Raw genomic sequence first — 17,168 nt, 5'->3', positions numbered from 1 at the left:
GAGATTTAGCTCACTTCCAGCCAGTTGAAAAGCTATTATTGCCATGTGAGGTATATACAGTACTTCTGGAAGAGCTAGATATCTATTATCCAGATATAAGGCCAGAGCACAGGAATGATGCTGACCTTCCTTTGACTGATATCTGGTAAGGACTGTAACGTTGTCAACTTTTTCCTGCCTCTTGTAGTCGTGCCTTTTACAACAGCTTGCTGAACAGGCAGTAGTAGGTAACAGTGCTTATCTCTATGGTAAGACAAGGTTCGCCTGCTGATTTCAATAGAGCAAAAACAGGCCAAGATAGTTTCTTCTTGACAGCTGGCATTCCTACTCTGTGCCTGTCCTTTCTTGAGAGGAAAAGAGATCCCACAAGAATTATAGGATGGGACATTCATTGAATAGAGATCCCTTCTTTCTTTTAGACATTACCAAGATTAGAAGGACAGAAAGGGAACACTTTCCCAACATGTAGTTATATAGCCTACCACAGAATCTCAGTTAGACACAAGAAGAATATCTGATTTAATTAATCTTTGGGGGGAAAGCAAAACAAGGATCATAGATGATTAAGAAGAAGCTCTGTTAAAAATGCTTTTCTTTTACTTTAATGAAGCTAATGGTCTAGACCAGGGATAGACAATACATGGCTAACAGCCTGCATCTGGCCTTCCATGGCTTTTCCCCTGGCCCTGATTGCTACTTACTTTCCCCACATTTACCATCTTCTCAGCTCCCAGCAGGATAGGTATGCATGGAAGGGGAGAAAGGGGTAATAGTGACTGGATGCAATGAATGGACCATATGTTGCCTCCCCCTTGCGTAAACAAAAGGGAAGTTAAAGCAAGTTAAGGGCTAAATAATGTACGTTTAAGTGTTCTTGGGAATGCCCCCTTTGGCAATTCTAACTCGTGTTAGCGATTATGATAATAGACCAAGGGCACATCATTTATTGAAAATTAATTAATCTGGAATAAGAATGTGATCTCGTTAATGCCCCATGGGACATTCACATTTGTGCAATTTTATATTACAGATTATTCTCAGGAAATGTTAATCATCCAAAGCCTAGCATGATATTCTGTCAAAAAACCCAGACACAATAAAAACTGAATTGCAATGAAAAGACTAATTTGCCCTTTAGCAAAAGTAGGTGTTACACTGTGGTGTTTCTTTTTAATCAAAGTAGAGCAAGACAGGGAAAAATTAATGTCAACAACATAATTTACAAAAATAGCCCTCCTGCTTTGTTGCTCACAAATATTTTCAAAAAACAGCACTCTGCATGCCAACGCTTTGGCTTGATGTGGTTTACTTTTATGTCATTAGCACTCTGTGCCGTAAGCATAACTCAGAACGAGGGATTCCAACTCAAAATGAACCTCAGCTAAGATTCCAGATCTCAGTTGTGCTGGCATGAAGATTATTCTCTTCAGTGATAAAGAAGACAATATCCTAGGGAGACTGGAATTAGTCCTACTCTGCACCATTCAAGCCAAAACACAAGGCTTATCAAGAAGCAAATAATTGCTAGCTAGCTAACGGCTACGCCAGACAGTACACAACACATTCAGGCTAAGTGTATCCTTGCAAACTATCTCGCAAAAAAAATGATAAACTGCATATTTTTGTCAAATAAATAAAATAAAAACAAAAACAGAAGAATTACCTCCTCAGACTGAGATGGGCTAATTCTGGGCATTGGTGAGACCTGTGGGGTTTTCAGGTGAGTACTGTTGCTGTCCGGAATGAGCTCTCTGTGGACTGACTGGATGTGGTTCTGGAGTTCACTTTCCGATTCAAATTTAACATTGCAACTGGAACAGCGAGTCTTCAGCCCTCCTGCTTTGTTTTTGTTCTCAGCGGAGCTCATGTTCTCATTCTGGCCCATGCCTTGCCTATTACTGCTCGAAGGGATGTTGACACTTGGACTACCACTTTTGCTGAGATTAACACAGGCAGCACACAGCCCGTACGGTAGGCCGTTGATGTCGAGTTTCACTAAATCCTGTTTTGAACGGAATTCCTTCAGGCACGAAGCACACTTGTACAGTTTTTGGATATGCTGCACCCGCCCTGTAGACTGCACTGCTGAGCTGCTGCTCGTTTTTTGCATGTGGAATGTGCCATGGATCTTCAGCTCCAAAGTAGAAGTCACAGTCTGCATGCACACCACACAGCGGAATCCTGTCAAAGAGTTTCTCAAATCTGGGTGCATCTGACAATGCTCCAAAAAATCTTCCTCGCTTTGGAGTGGCATTTTGCAAATTCTGCAGTTTCCTGTGTCTAGGCTCTTGCTATGTGTGACTTTATGCTCAGTAAGAGTCAGAAGAGATGGAAACCTCTCACCACATATTGGGCACATATAGTGTTTCACTGGTCCCAAATGTGTCTGCATGTGTTCACGAAGCCCATTTTCAGAGAAGAATGTTCGAGAGCACACATTACACTTGTAGTTCCCTTTAATGAGTTCTGCCTTTTTCTTCACTATGGCACTTTCCCCAGGTCGGATGTTGTGGTCTCGAAGCTGGTGATTTTGCAGAAGAGACTCCATGGTGTAGGCTGCCCCGCAGATATCACATCCATACATAGGCTCAGATGTATCGACATCTTCTTCGCTGCCATCGTGGCTATTATGAGATTCCTGGCTGTTTGTTAGCAAGGTCTGTAGCTCTACTTCTTCTTTCTGAACCGGTTCAGATGCTCCGTTGGTTCCGCAATTAGGGGTTTTTGTTTCAAACACACAATGCTTTTCCCTCAAGTGTTTCTCCAGCAATATGATAGCATGAAATGCTTTGCTGCAAAACTTGCAGTTGTATTTCTTGCTGTGTGTCGTAATGTGGCACTGGAGCTCTACCTCGGTACCAAAAGACTCACCGCAGAAAATACACTTGTGTACTTTTCCTTGATTCTCTAAATGGTTGTGTTTAACATGGAGCTGCAAGTCTGTCTCATTGCGGAAGTCCCAGTTACAGGAGGTGCACCTGTACACCTTCTTTTCATTGCTGTGCTTCACCGCCAGGTGAAGCTGAATGGATACTTTAGAATCAAACACCTCTTGGCACAAAGTGCAACGGAAAAACACAAAAGTATGCATGTCGAGCAAATGTTTCTGCAAGTCGTCCACTGAAGTAAATTGCTTGTCACAGCTTTCACAGATGTAGTAAGTGGAGGTGATCATGAAATGGATCGTCACATGCTTCAGCAGGGACTCCTGATTTGGAAACTCCTTGTTGCACTGGGGGCATGTCAGCTTGGGTAGAACAGTGTCAAGATGTGTTTTTAAGTGAGTCTGAAAACCGTCCAGGGAAGTGTATTTAGCACCACACTGATTGCAAATATATTCACCAGCAGGGCGTGGAGGGGCACCCCCTACAGCCTGCATCATCTTTAAAGAAGTCTGCTCGATAGTTACTGGAGATAAGGGGCTCATAGCTCTAGATTTCTTTCCATTATGGATGTAATTTAGCGCTAATGGAATGTTCTTATGGTTCTCCTTTATATGCTTATTCAGTTTAAGAACACTGTTAAATATTGGAGAATTTGTACAGTAGGAACAAGAATACACTTCCACAACTGGGTCCTTCGGGGTACCTAAGACAGGGGAGCCAAAACGGGAACTGCTGAGATCACAATGGACTTGTCTAATATGCTCTTCCAAAGAAGAATCGGTGAGAAAACCCATGTAACAATGGGGACAAAAGAATGCATTACTGTCCTTAGCAACAGGATTTGCAAATCCATGAGTACATCGAATATGTTCCTGAAGAGTGTTGAGGTCATTGAAAACTTCTGAGCAGAAGTTGCATTGATAGATCATGGCAGGCATGGTAGAAACAATCAGTGATGGATCTGGGCCTTCATGTACTTGCTTAAGATGCTCATTCAGATTGTAAAGCGAAGGTAACACTTCCAAGCAATACTGACAAATATGGGCCTGTTCAGGTTTGTCTAAATGCATAGTTTTCAGGTGTATCTGCAGTACTGCAAGGCTGGAAAATAACTGCTTGTTGCAATAAATGCAGCTGTAAGTAACCTTGGCTTGCTTATTTGAAGGCCCAGTAATATCTGGCACTTGTTGGGCTGCCCGTTTTCTTCCACGGCCTTTTGGTATCGGGGGAGCCGTTTCTACCATAGTTGAACTGTCCACTGAGAGGTTTGAATCTGGTGTGGTGCTAGACACTGAGGTGTAGCCAACAGTCACTAAAGAGGGGCTGTTGCTATGGTTGCATGATTCTGGTTGCTGGTGACTATCCATATGGCTGTACAGCTCTTCAACCGTATGGAAGTTCTCTGAGCAAATACTGCACATATTTTTCTTTTCTGCCCCATTATGAGTCTGCTCCATGTGGTTGACAAGTGAACTTTCGTCTACAAAGAGCTCATGGCAGTAAACACATTGGAGAGCAGATCTGTCTTCATTTGGGGAACACTCAGGGTGGCATTCTGCTATGTGTTTCTGGAGATCTTCAGGAAAATCAAAACCTTCTTCACACTGACTGCACTTCTGAGTGTCTTTCATTTTCCAATCCTCCATCCGAGAGGCAGACTGAGAACCATCTTTATTCCTCTCGTGGACTTGCATGTGACCGTGAAGTGAACTAGAGGAAAGAAATCCACGGCGGCAAATGGCACATTTATATGGCTTGTTAGAGGTATGAGTCTTTAAGTGGATTTTAAGATGATCGCTCCTTGAAAAGGCTGCGTCACACTCACTGCAGTGGTACTTCTTATCTCCAGTGTGAAGTTTGATATGGCGATCTCTGCTCCGCTTGTGTTTGAAGAGGCGACTGCAGTATGTGCATTTGAAAGGGAGCTTATCGCTGTGACTTTGCTCGTGATGCTTTAAATAGCTGAGGCGGCTAAACGACTTGTCACAAAATTGGCATGGGTAGGGCAACCCTGGGCCACCTTCTTCTTCACCAAAATCACAGCCATCTCCATGGCTTGGGGAAGTCTGATCTTTACTGGAAGGTGATGAAGCTGGCCATGAGCAGGTGGGGTCATCCTCAATATCTACTCCATCTGGGGGGGAAAGAGAGCGACAGAAATTATTAAGGGCCTTATGTTCAAATTGTACTTGATATACACACACACATTCATTCCATATGAAACAAATTGAAATATGTTATGTATACAATTTTAAAACATGAAACAGGCTATCTTTTGGACCCATATCCATCAGCCTTTATAGAACACTCATTTAAGTCAGATTGTAAAATTAAGGTGGCTATGAAATAGGTCTGTTTCAGCATTACCATTTTATTGCTTTTTAACATCCTTAGTTGCACGGTATGTATTATACATTGACAACTTTATTAAAATGCGGGTTTTAATATATTTAATGCTTTTTTTGTACCCACTATGAAATGATTTGCATATTATGGGACCATCTGAAGAAGAGCCCAGTGGAAAAAATATATTAGAAAAGTATTTTTTAAATTAAGAGTCAACCTGCATGCCTAATAGTTAATAAAAAGTAATTTAACTTTCTCATTTTTTTAAATTAAAGTTGGTCCTGAGAACAACATCTTTTAGTGGGTTATAATGAACATTGATACTTAAATACAAGAACTGAGAAGAAAACAACAATAAAAAGTATGATGGTAATGATATCTTCAACATTGTAAAATAAGGAGGGTTTCGTCAACAGTCTTAATTTGGTTGCCAGCAACCAGCAGAACGATTAATACATAACTTGGATCACGTGAGACGATATTACATGTACTGAATCAGCCAGGGTTAAGTGAAAAGAGTGAACTTCACACAAGCCAAATTCTAACAGTGTATTTTGTTCCTTTAAAGTTCAAAAGGTCGCCCACCATTTCTTCCTCTTCACAAAAAAACTTACTCACTCAGCTTCCTAAATAAAACAGAGTCTGAACATTTCGTTGATCACAGACAAAGCAACTTGTAAAAAACTGGAAACAGGAACAAATGACAAATTATTATGGTAAAAGCTGAAAGATTTATGAGTAACACTGACAAAACAAACGAAAATAAAAGCCAAATAGCAACCCAAACTATTTAGTCATTATACTACCTCCTTACTAAGTTGAATAGGCTTCACTGTAACTAGAATGTATGTCGCTTTCTTTTTGACAAAGAAATCTTTGCTCAGTCTACAAAGCACTTTAGAGACAGAATGTGTGTGTATGTGCCATCAGGTCACAGCTGACTTATGGCAACCTCATAGGGTTTTAAAGGCAAGGGACATTCAGAGGTGGTTTGCTTGCTGCCTGCCTCTGCATGGGCTGAGTTTTTAGAGAACTGTGACTAGCCCAAGGTCACCTAGCAGACTTCATGTGGAGGAGTGGGGAATCAAACCTGGTTCTTCAGGTGAGAGTCCACTAGGATTGCCAGCCTCCAGGTGGTGGCTGGAGATCTCCTGCTATTACAACTGATCTCCAGGCAACATAGATCAGTTCCCCTGGAAAAAAATGGACACTTTGGCAATTGGATTCTATGGGATTGAAGTCCCTTTCTTCTCCAAACCCCACCCTCCTCAGGCTTTACCCTCAAAATCTCCAGGTATTTCCCAACCCAGAGCTGGCAACCCTAGAGTCCGCTACTCTTAACCACGACACTAGGCTGGCTCTCAGAGAGAGAATTGCCTGCCTGAAAGGCGATATTCTGGCAGAATCTATGACATTGGTCCAGATGTCATGACAATCCATGGTTTAGAAAGCCAGCCATGGCTAGGAAAACAAACCATGGTTTGGCGTTACATCTGAACCCACAAACCATGATCTGCAAGTAGCCAACAAAACCGAATTTAAAATAGTGGTTTGAAGCTGGTTTGAAAACCACAGAGAAGAATGTCTAAAGTGAATGAAACTGACCTGGCAACTCTCTCTGGCAGTTTTGCACATGCTACTCCACCAAGAGTCCAGCCACAGACTTGCCTCCACTGACATCCCCACTACTTTTTTTTAAGACAGAAGGAAATGACCACGCAGAGATCCAATCAGTATTCATACTTATTTACGGCACAACCCATCTCTCCATTTTCCTGCAGAGGACCCATTGAAATGAATGGTAGCTAGACCCATTAAATGCATAATATAAGAGAACTTTCCCATGTGCTGTATTTAGAATCCTCTTAGTGTAAAAACTGGTTCTCCAGAACACTTTATGGGATGGAAGGTGGCATGGTGTAGACTAATCTTGTCAAATCTCGGAATCAAAGCAGGGGCGATACTTGGAAGGGAGACCTTGAAGGAAGACTATGCAAAGGAAGGCAATGGCAAACCACTTCTGCTTCTCACTTGCCTTGAAAGCCCCTTGCTGGGGTCACCATAAATCAGGCGTGACTTGACAGAACTTCACACGCACAGAACACTTTACAGTTGAAGAAAAAACATTGTTTCTAGTTCCTTTTTTGAGTAATATGGTGACATTTTTTCCTTGCAAAACAGAATAGGCTAGGATAATGTCATCCTCTCTCCCCTTCTGACCCTCACGCCCCAAAACCCTGGATAAACTCTTAGGTAAAGTGGTTCTTCAAAGTGTGCATCAAGTTCCTTCAAATCTACAGGATATTATAAAACATGAAGTAAGAATTGGTTCTAGAAACACATTCCAATGCTGTTTTCTTTAAGGTAACAAGATTTTACTAGATTATAAGGCTTTTGCTTATCCACAGGAAACAGATAGATTTGTCCCTTTCCGGCATTGAGAACCGATAACACCATCTCACTATCAACACCAGTCAGCAATCATCTTAATGCTGAGAAAACAACCAACACCATTCCTGGATCCTTGCCCATTGCAACAATGCCTTTCAGTGCAAATTGAACATGGAACAAGTTGGAGTCCTCTTCTTTTGTACTCTGCAAGAAAGACTTTCTACAAATTATGCCTGATTCATGGCAGGATCCTCAACTAGGATCCACAACCCAAAATTACTCCAGCGAGGTTAGCAGTCATACAATACAATCCTAAGTGCAGTTACACGCTTCAAAGTCAATGGAACTCTATGGATTTAGAAGGGTGTGACTCTGTTTAGGATTGCAGGATTAGGCTGCCTACTAACTCTGTTCAAGGGAGTGTCAGGGAACAGGTTCATTAGGCATCTCGAATTATATGAGATGTTCCAAGCTTTAAGGTAGTGTCCTTTATGCCATAGCATCAGAGCCTTACAGAAAAAAAACTATGCCTCCTTTACAGAAATTTAAATATATATAATCTACATAAAGAAGAAGAAGAGTTGGTTTTTATATGACAACTTTCGCTACCACTTAAGGGAGAATCAAACCGGCTTACAATCATCTTCCCCTCTCCTCCCCACAACAGACACCCTGTGAGGTAGGTGGGGCTGAGAGCTCTAAGAACTGTGGCTAGCCCAAGGTCACTCAGGGGGCTTCATGTGTAGGAGTTGAGAAACCAACCCGGTTCACCAGATTAGTGTCCGCCATCCATGTGGAGGAGTGGAGAAACCAACCCGGTTCTCCAGATCATAGTTTACCGCTCCTAACCACTGCTATTAACCACTACAACATGCCCCTTAATTCTAACAAAATTAAATTAAATTTGCTACTTTTAAAAAAGGAGATCTTTATGTGTCTATTTTAACGTAAATGCTGTAGCAGCTGTAAAAATGTGACCTGAGTATGCACAATATATTCCTGTTCCTTATAGAGCTGAGCGGCTCATGGTGCCGTATAAAACACCCCCCCTTCTCTATTTATTTATTTAGAGGTTCTGTTGCAACTCTGGTTTGTAAATGGATGAAGTTAGTTAATTCTGGCTATGTGTATCTTTTGTTATCTCCACAAAGCCCTTTTGTATTTACTTGTGAGAAACATTGTCTTGTGATGACCTATGGATGTTATGCAAAGAAACTGAGCTGAACTAATGTGCATATATTAGCATGAGAATGTGAGTATCACACTGGCATGTTAAACATACACTTGATATATATTATATGTACAGGCCCCTTGACAGAACTGGCACCTCAGGAAAGCCCATAATCATGCCCCCCCCAACGATCCTTTATCCCATTCCTCCTATTCTTTCACGGATTCTTCTCCTTTGGGCTCTTCAGGGGAAAGGATGCCTTTAAGTATTTCCTGCCTGTTGAATTACAATTCCTCCGGGCATGGTCTTACAAGCAGGAACTGTTTCCCTTCCCCTTCTGAAGTGCTCAGCCAGGAACTGAGGGAGAAGCTTCCAGGCACACACTGGGTTCCCTGGAGAATCAAGCCCTGGGAATATTTTCCACATCCCCTGCCCTTTCCATACCACCCCACCTCAAGAAGCCCACTCTTTCTCAGGTCTACCATCTTTAAATTATCAAAGGCAAAAGAAAAACCTTCTAAGTACATTTCCTGATCTTCTGTAATGAGCAATGAATATTCTCAGACAGCTGTGTCTTCAAATCTTAAGTGTCTCATTCTTAGAGGCTTAGAAGTATAACCCCGTCTTTCTGGTTATTTTTTAATCAAAAGTAAGATAAACTAACTACAAAAACAGTTGTACCAAAATGTCCAAGGAGGAAAATCTGTCACTCCATTCTTCAATTTACTGCAAGTTTCTGGTGTAAATATTTTATGAAGGGGTTTTAATATTAAAATTACAGCTAACAAAATGCAGAACTAACACTTTATCACTATATATACCCCCAAATCCTGCAATCATTAAATTCATGGCCAACATTTGTTGAAGTCTGAGCTTTGTTTTTCCAAAAAGTAACAAGGGAACAAGGGAATTTTGTCTCCCTTTCTGGTTCTAACATAATGTGTTAATATAACCAAAGTGGTATATTCATGCAGACTTTTATTGTGGGCACATCCCTTATTCCTCAGTATTTAGAATAAAGGATCGGAGCAGTGGTTACCAATGTAAAATAATTTATATTATTTATTGCAAGTTTCCAGTGTAGCAACCGATAGATGTTATGGCAGGAAAACAGCACATTCTGTAATGCATGAAACAAAACAGCTTATGCTCATTTGTTTTTTAACTGAACCGAGTGAGAAATGGTTCATTCTATATTGCTATATAAATATTTGTGGAAAGGCAGGGTGAGTGTTTGCAACAGAAGGGAACTGTTACTGATACTGTATTAAAACTGCTTCATTTCTACTTAACCTAATGGATATTACCTAACCATTTACTTCAGACTCCCAAGATCAGGTTCAAATTAAAAGGTAAAGGTAGTCCCCTGTGGAAGCACTGGGTCATTACTGACCTATGGGGTGATGTCACATCCTGACATTTACTAGGCAGACTTTGTTTACGGGGTGGTTTGCAATTGCCTTCCCCAGTCGTCTACACTTTACCCCCAAGCAAGGTGGGTACTCATTTACCAACCTCAGAAGGATGGAAGGCTGAGTCAACCTTGAGCCGGCTACCTGAAACCGACTTCTGTCGGGATAAAATTCAGGTCGTGAGCAGACCTTCAAATGAGGGGGGGGGAAGAATATGAATAAATATGAGGATATGGTATCTTCTTTTTCTCCCCTTCTAAACTTTTAGAGAAGGCACACAAAATGAAGAGGGGGAGAAAGAGATTAATAAACTTCAGAAACAGATCTGACTTATTTTTATGAATCAGGGCCAAAATGATTCAGTGGAATAATAACCCTTACTGTTATAAGGATATCTCATTTAAAACAATATTAAGACCGCAGAAACCTAATTATTGCAACTCTGTTTTAAAAGTGAAACTCCACATTTTCTGCACTGTAAAGGGATCTCTTGCTGCACTGATACCTGGTAAGATTTCCCATTTGGCTTGAACAGAAATTAACAAGAATTTCCTGGGGGGAAGGGGGGCGGCAGAGGAAGGAACTTTGCACATACAAATTGGGTGAAATCTACAAGTAGAAATCTACCCAGAGGATCAGCTCTGTCTCAAGTAACATCTGCTTAGAGTTGCCAGCAGCAGACCAGCTAGCTTTGTCCTGCCTTTCTGCCATGAGCACACGGCACTACTGTTGTATATTCTCAAGGCAAAGCAGTGGTGATGCACGAAGGACAGAATCCAAGAAGTATGCAGAACTAGCAATCATGAAACGCAAGGGAAATGTGTCATGGTGGTCATTCTTATTTCAAGCACTGGGTAGAAATGACATCCTTGAGGAAGCAAGCGGAACTATGTAGCGGCTATCATGGTGGAAAAATGAATTCCAGATATAAGCTCAAGAGGATTTTCTATACCAACAGAGCAGTGCAATCCTATGCAGAGTTACTCCAGTCTAAGCCCATTGAAATGAACGGCTTAGACTGGAGTAACTCTCCTTAGGATTGCACTGAAGTACAGCTTTGAATAGAAAACTTGACCTGTATTGGGCCTTTCACATACATTTGGACAATAATGGCAGTGAAGTACCATTAATGCCACTATAATACAGGAGAATAAAAATATATACAATGGCATGCAGAATTAGGTCATGATTTATATTTTAATTTATAGTTTGTACAAAAGTTCGTCAAAATGTTTTGACCCCAAGTTAACTTCTGGACACACATTTCCCAGGGGAAACAGTGGGAGTTGCTTACTGGTAATACCCCAACTCCAGAGTTATTCATTATTTGGAGGTGTTTTTTGTATAAATGGCATTTAAAAAAAAATTGCTACATTTCTGTGTGTGTGTGTGTGTGTGTGCTTTCTTTCATATTCTACCAGCCACTAAGTGCTCCTTGCTGTAAATGCCTTTTTTGTGTAACAGCAAGGATTCTGTGTTTCAATGTGATGCACTTAGCATGCCCATGTAAATTTTTAATTTTGGGGAACCAGGCTCTTCACACCAGCTGACTCTAAATTCAGGTTTACTGAAAAGCTGCCTGCCCTATGAAAGTCTATCTGAAGATGCAAATCTGAGTGCGCAGTCAGTGCACGGGGTGGCGGTAGGGTATGCATGCGTGTGATTTCCCCCCCCTCCTGCAGCAGCTCTTTACTTGCTGGGTTTCACCCATTTCCATAAAGCACATTAAAACAAGTGTGTGAACACTCTGAGATGAAAGTACCAAACACCCCCGAGACGGCCAGTGGAAAGTAGAGCTGCCTGACTTTCTCTCCAGGCAGACAGGAATGCCCATGATTCAGCAGCCTGAGTAAATAAAAGAGCTCCTTATTTCCTAATTTTGCTGGCTGGCCACACTGCAGCAGTCTCTGTGCTGCTGCCAAAGGGAATGCAAAGCTGGAACTACACCCAGCAGCTGAAGGGCTGCCTTTGTTAGCCAGCCAGGCCTTCCTGGCCATCCTCTGGCAGCAAAACCACCGTCTCCTGCAAGAAAGGCCTGCGTCTCAGGCTTGAGAGCGCTCTAGTCTGCCTAACAGTACCAAACAACAGATTTTCGCCCAGTCTGGGTTGGAGGAGGACAGCTGGAAACTCAGTTAGTGGCAAAGTAACACCTGTTCAGTTATATTTATGAGGAAAGTGCTCTGCTAACAGAAAAGTGAAGTAATACCAGAAGGAGTTATTCCACAGGGGTGGGAGGGAGGAGGCATCAAAGCACAAAGCACCTCTGTGGTGAAAGCAGCCAGCCACTCATGTGCCAACCTCAATAGTCTTGAAAGTGATCTTATCCCCAAGTGCTGCTCACTGAATTAACAGAGCTGCTTCTGAACGGGGGTGGCTAGGCATCAGAAAGGTACATGACATATACACATTTGGGCTGGAATATTTTGCAAGCAGAAAAGTAGGTGCTCTGTTCTTCCCTTATATTCCTCCCCCCCACCCCCGGTTTATTTTTTTGCAAACACTGCCAAAGCTCTTAACAGGATTGCGATCCAAGTCGACAGGGGCTTGAGTGCTTTGGAAAACGCAACTCTCTATAAACCCGCTCCAAGCAAGAAATAAAATAAATACATTGTTCAGAACATGGAAATGGCTCTAAGCATCTTTCAAAATCGGTTGTACCTCCTAACAGTGTATGTTAGCTGTGGGATTGCTACTTGCCCAACTGGGGCTTTACCTTTTGAGCAAACTTCTCAATTAGATCCAACGGTTCTCAAGCAAGAAGGCAAGCTCTGCCCAAAGGAGGAAAGGGTGGTCCACAGAAGTGTAATTTTCTACTTTTACTCAAATTATAATACCTGCAAAAGTTGGATTGATGGGACTTTGAGGCCAGGGGCAATCTTAGTGATTCTGAGGCCCTGGGCAAAAAGCCAGGATGGAGCCCCAGGACCAGTGACCCTACCCAATCAGGAGCCACTACTAGAAGCCAGCTGCCTGAACCCCAGACAGGGTGGGCACAAGCAGTGGCAGCTGTGGAAGCCTGCTCTTTGTTGGCGAGGGTGAGGTTGTGGCTGATTGGGGGTCCCAACCCACCATGGACCTGGGGCAGGTGCCTTGGTTGCCCATTGCCTAAGGCATACGCAGCCAACCCCTTAAATATAGCAAAGGCTTCTCTTGTGGTGTAGCCAGCGTGGTGAAGTGGTTAACAGCAATGGTTTGGAGTGGTGGACTCTAATCTGAAGAACCGGGTTTGATTCCCCACTCCTCCACATGAGCGGCAAATGCTAATCTGGTGAACTGGGTTGGTTTCTCCACTCCTATACATGAAGCCAGCTGGGAGACCTTGGGCTAGTCAAAGCTCTCTTAGAGCTCTCTCGGCCCCACCTACCTCAGAGGGTGTCTATTGTGGGGATAGGAGGGGAAGGTAATTGTAAGCCGGTTTGATTCTTCCTTAAGTGGTAGAGAAAGTCGACATATAAAAACCAACTCTTCGTCTTGTTCCACCCAAAGCAAGGGGCATTTTTCTCTTGTAAAGAAGGGAGGCAATAGAAGCCTTCTGCCTCTTAGTTGCCACAAACTATACATGGCTTGCTATCAGAACTATCTCAGATTGACAAAGGTAATAAAAGCATCTAATTTTTTTCTGTTTAAGGAATCTCACTGTGATCAATAGTGCTAATTATAATGTTTAGTGAAAGAAATCTAATATATTTAGCTATGGCATGCAGATAGCTCCTGACCAACAGACCCACAGTGACCACAGGCTATGTTAAGGGAAGGGCCAAAGTTCAATGTTAGACAATTCGCTTTGCATGCATAAGGTCCCCCTTTGCATGCATAAGGTCTGATATCTCTAGCTTTAAACGACTCAGGTAATAGGGAATATGAATGACTTTTACCTGAGACCATGGGAAATCACTGGCAAAGTAGAAAGTAATGACCTTGATACATCAATGGTGGGACTCAGTAGCCCAGTACACACGACAGCCCCATATTTTTACTGAATATAGGGTTTCTGGTGATTCCTAGAGCATCCCACGACATGGTTATGCAGTCAGAAGTGATGTCACAGTGGCACCCCCATTTTTCTCCTGCCACCCTATGGAATGGCAGCAGGGGTCAGGGGAGATTGGCCCACTAGCAGTAGGCCAGAGTGGGCAACCTGGCCTGCCTATGAAGAATATATGTAGCTCTTAAGAGTCAAGAACCCTATTATTGGGCCAAAACATCCACATAGTGCTCCCACAAGCCACAGACAGATTCCTGGATACATAATGGTGGTCTAAGAAAAATGTTGACTCCAGCCAATCTCCTCCAACAAGCTGGGTGGCAGCCATTCTTGTGCTGTAGTTTCCAATAATGTCCTTCTGATAATCCCTAACTGACTTTACTTTCTTCTGTTTTGGGAAAGAAAAGTTATACCACACAAGCAACAGCCAAACACATCCATCTATACATAGCTTTGCCTCTCAAGCTGCTGACACTTGAGTAGAGATCTCTACACAATTTTTGAAGCTGCTTACCAGAGTTTCCCGACAGAGGCTCAGACTGGATGATTACACGTGTGTAACTGCATGGGAACCACTTGAAGGATTTACAATCCACATCTAAAGCAAAACAGAAATCTCCCTGTTACCCTCCTAAATTCCACTTTTGTGCCATAAAAAGAGAGAGGGAGAGAGAAAACAGGTTGCTTTCTTCTGATACCAAGCAGCCTATGGTTGCTGGATTACTATGATCAAAAAGAAAATACAGTACATCAGAGGGCCAGCCACTTCCCAACTGCAGGTCTGGCTGATATATATTTGCTGCCTGGGCTGGTTAACTGTAACAGCAGACCTGTCCTTGGGCCCCATAACTGTCCTTGGGCCCTGGGGGCTCAATATGATCTATGTGCAAGCACAACAGAGTAAGGTTCTTTAACAGGGACAGGATTTACAACAATGGTTACTTTCAAAGAAAATACAGTATATAAAAAGAATTGACAAAGCAATATATTCCAGCAGGGGGACAAAAGCAGAAACAAACCTATATCATAGTCTTACACTTGTATGCAGATTTACATGTACAAAAATACAGACAGGTACATAGCACATACACACAGTAGTCAACACACACCCCACTGCAAAATAAACAGAGCAATCCTGAGTTACTCCCTCTTAAACTCACTGAAATAAATGGGTTTAGACTAGACTAATTCTGCACAGGATTGCACGGTAAACGAGATTAAATAGGAAATGAATAAATATGACCCAGATAGGTCAGTTGAGCAGACAGATAGTAGACTTCAAGTGCTTTAAAACCTTGCTTCTGTCAAAGAGTATTTTTGTGTCAAGGGTATTACATATCACATAGCTTACTTGTAATGGTTGTTTCAGATTTCAGCAAAGGATGTATTTTATTATAAGTAAAGTGCAACTAATTGCCTGGAAAGCTACCCTGGAAATAAGATAAGGAAGCTCAAGGAAATATGAAGATGTGAGCAGAGAGAGCTCAGATAACTTCTAAAATAAAATATTGTACAGTAGATGAGCATATATAAATAACAGGATCACTACTTTGATTTTCTCAACGCATCACATAATTTAAACAGTCAATTTCCACTGGTTTGATCCCAAAATGGCCTTGTGCTCATGCTTGGGAGGATGCCAGCCTCCTGGTGGGAGGGACCCAGGGATCTCCTGGAATGACAGCTCATCTCCAGACTATAGAGATAAGTTCCCCTGGAGACAATGGATGCTTTGGAGGGTGGACTCCAAATCTGCAGATTCCCATCCCTCCATGCTACAAGCCCAAACTCTTTCTAAGAATCCATGAACCCTCAGGAGTATGAGAGTTGGGCGGGGCTGCAGAAGACAGGAAAAGGCCGGAAAAACCTGTTCTCTGAGCAAAATTCAATTTGTGCTTGGGTGTAGATAATATAACACAGGTGAGATCCGGGCAGCCCATTCCTGAAGGAGGGTGCGAAGCTCCTTAGGAGCTTCTTAGGACCTCACGCAGGCATAGGTGCCACCTTATCACAGCAGGGAAAGCCCGTGCCAGCATGTGGGGGGCGTTCCCAGGGATGGCGCTGCCTTTAGGTTTCCCCCTTCTTTCCTTTTTTATTTTTTTAAAAAGGCTTTTTTGGACTCCGTGGCAGCCAGGAAGCCTCTGCCACTCCTGGTTGCTGTGGATCTACGCCCCCCTTCAGGGGACTCAGAGGGGACCTGGCAACCCTAATTGGTCCCTTTCTGCTTATGGAAGGGAGACTTTGGATCTAATCCAATACATATAACAAATTATACACAACGTTTCATACAGACTTCAATTATGTGATAATTTGCTGAGCATTCATTGTGCGCATTCCATTTTGTGACCCCAGACAGTGTGTGATATTCAACCAGAAGATTTTGTTACTCTTTTTTTAAAACAGTCACTGTAGGTTAAAACCTCAAGTCACTTTCAAGAGAATGTCAAGCATTATTCCACAATTTCCTGCATTTATTCTCAACAGATATATAAACTGTTTTGGAAAAGCTACAACTTTAATAATACAACCACCACATTTTTTCACATCAATGGTCCCACATTAAACTCACTCATTTGTCTCATAACTTATTTAACTGCTTGAAAACTAATACTCTGTAATGGGCATTCAAAAGAGAAATGTGAACTTTAAAAATTATTTATAATTTACAGATGTTTTTAAAAATATATCAATATTTCAAAACTATTCTGGGAGGACCAATTAAATGCATTAACAGTTGTGTTACTAAGGGAGAAATTGAAAGGGGCTTTGCATTAACAATAACATCTGGTGACTTTCTTCTGTTTTAGACACTAGGACAAAAAAGCACAGATCCTAGGATCAACAGATTAGATATTTTAATGCATATTTGAAACCATCATTTCCTGCTTAGGTAACATGCATACTTCCCCAAGCAGGTTTTTCTATTGTAAACTCAAGCCTCCAAATAAGACAAATTTTTTCATCCTCATTGCTTAAAA

The 17,168-nt window shown here is 42.1% G+C and overlaps 1 protein-coding gene across 6 annotated transcripts in view; it reads right to left on the bottom strand.

Moving 5' to 3' along the window:
* The window catches only part of ZNF521 (zinc finger protein 521), a 349,322-nt gene that overhangs the window by 195,194 nt on the left and 136,960 nt on the right, over positions 1–17,168 (bottom strand). For all 6 annotated transcript variants that reach the window (XM_056854011.1, XM_056854009.1, XM_056854010.1 and 3 more), the window contains one exon: positions 1,664–5,019. In XM_056854011.1, coding sequence (XP_056709989.1) covers positions 1,664–4,579 — 2,916 coding nt within the window. In that variant the 5' untranslated portion in view covers positions 4,580–5,019. The remainder of the gene's footprint in view (positions 1–1,663; positions 5,020–17,168) is intronic.

This window comes from Euleptes europaea, chromosome 8 (assembly GCF_029931775.1).
Source record: "Euleptes europaea isolate rEulEur1 chromosome 8, rEulEur1.hap1, whole genome shotgun sequence".
Classification (NCBI taxonomy): domain Eukaryota; kingdom Metazoa; phylum Chordata; class Lepidosauria; order Squamata; family Sphaerodactylidae; genus Euleptes; species Euleptes europaea.
The sequence above is the reverse complement of the archived record's forward strand: the minus strand, read 5'-3'. Positions and strand labels throughout refer to the sequence as shown.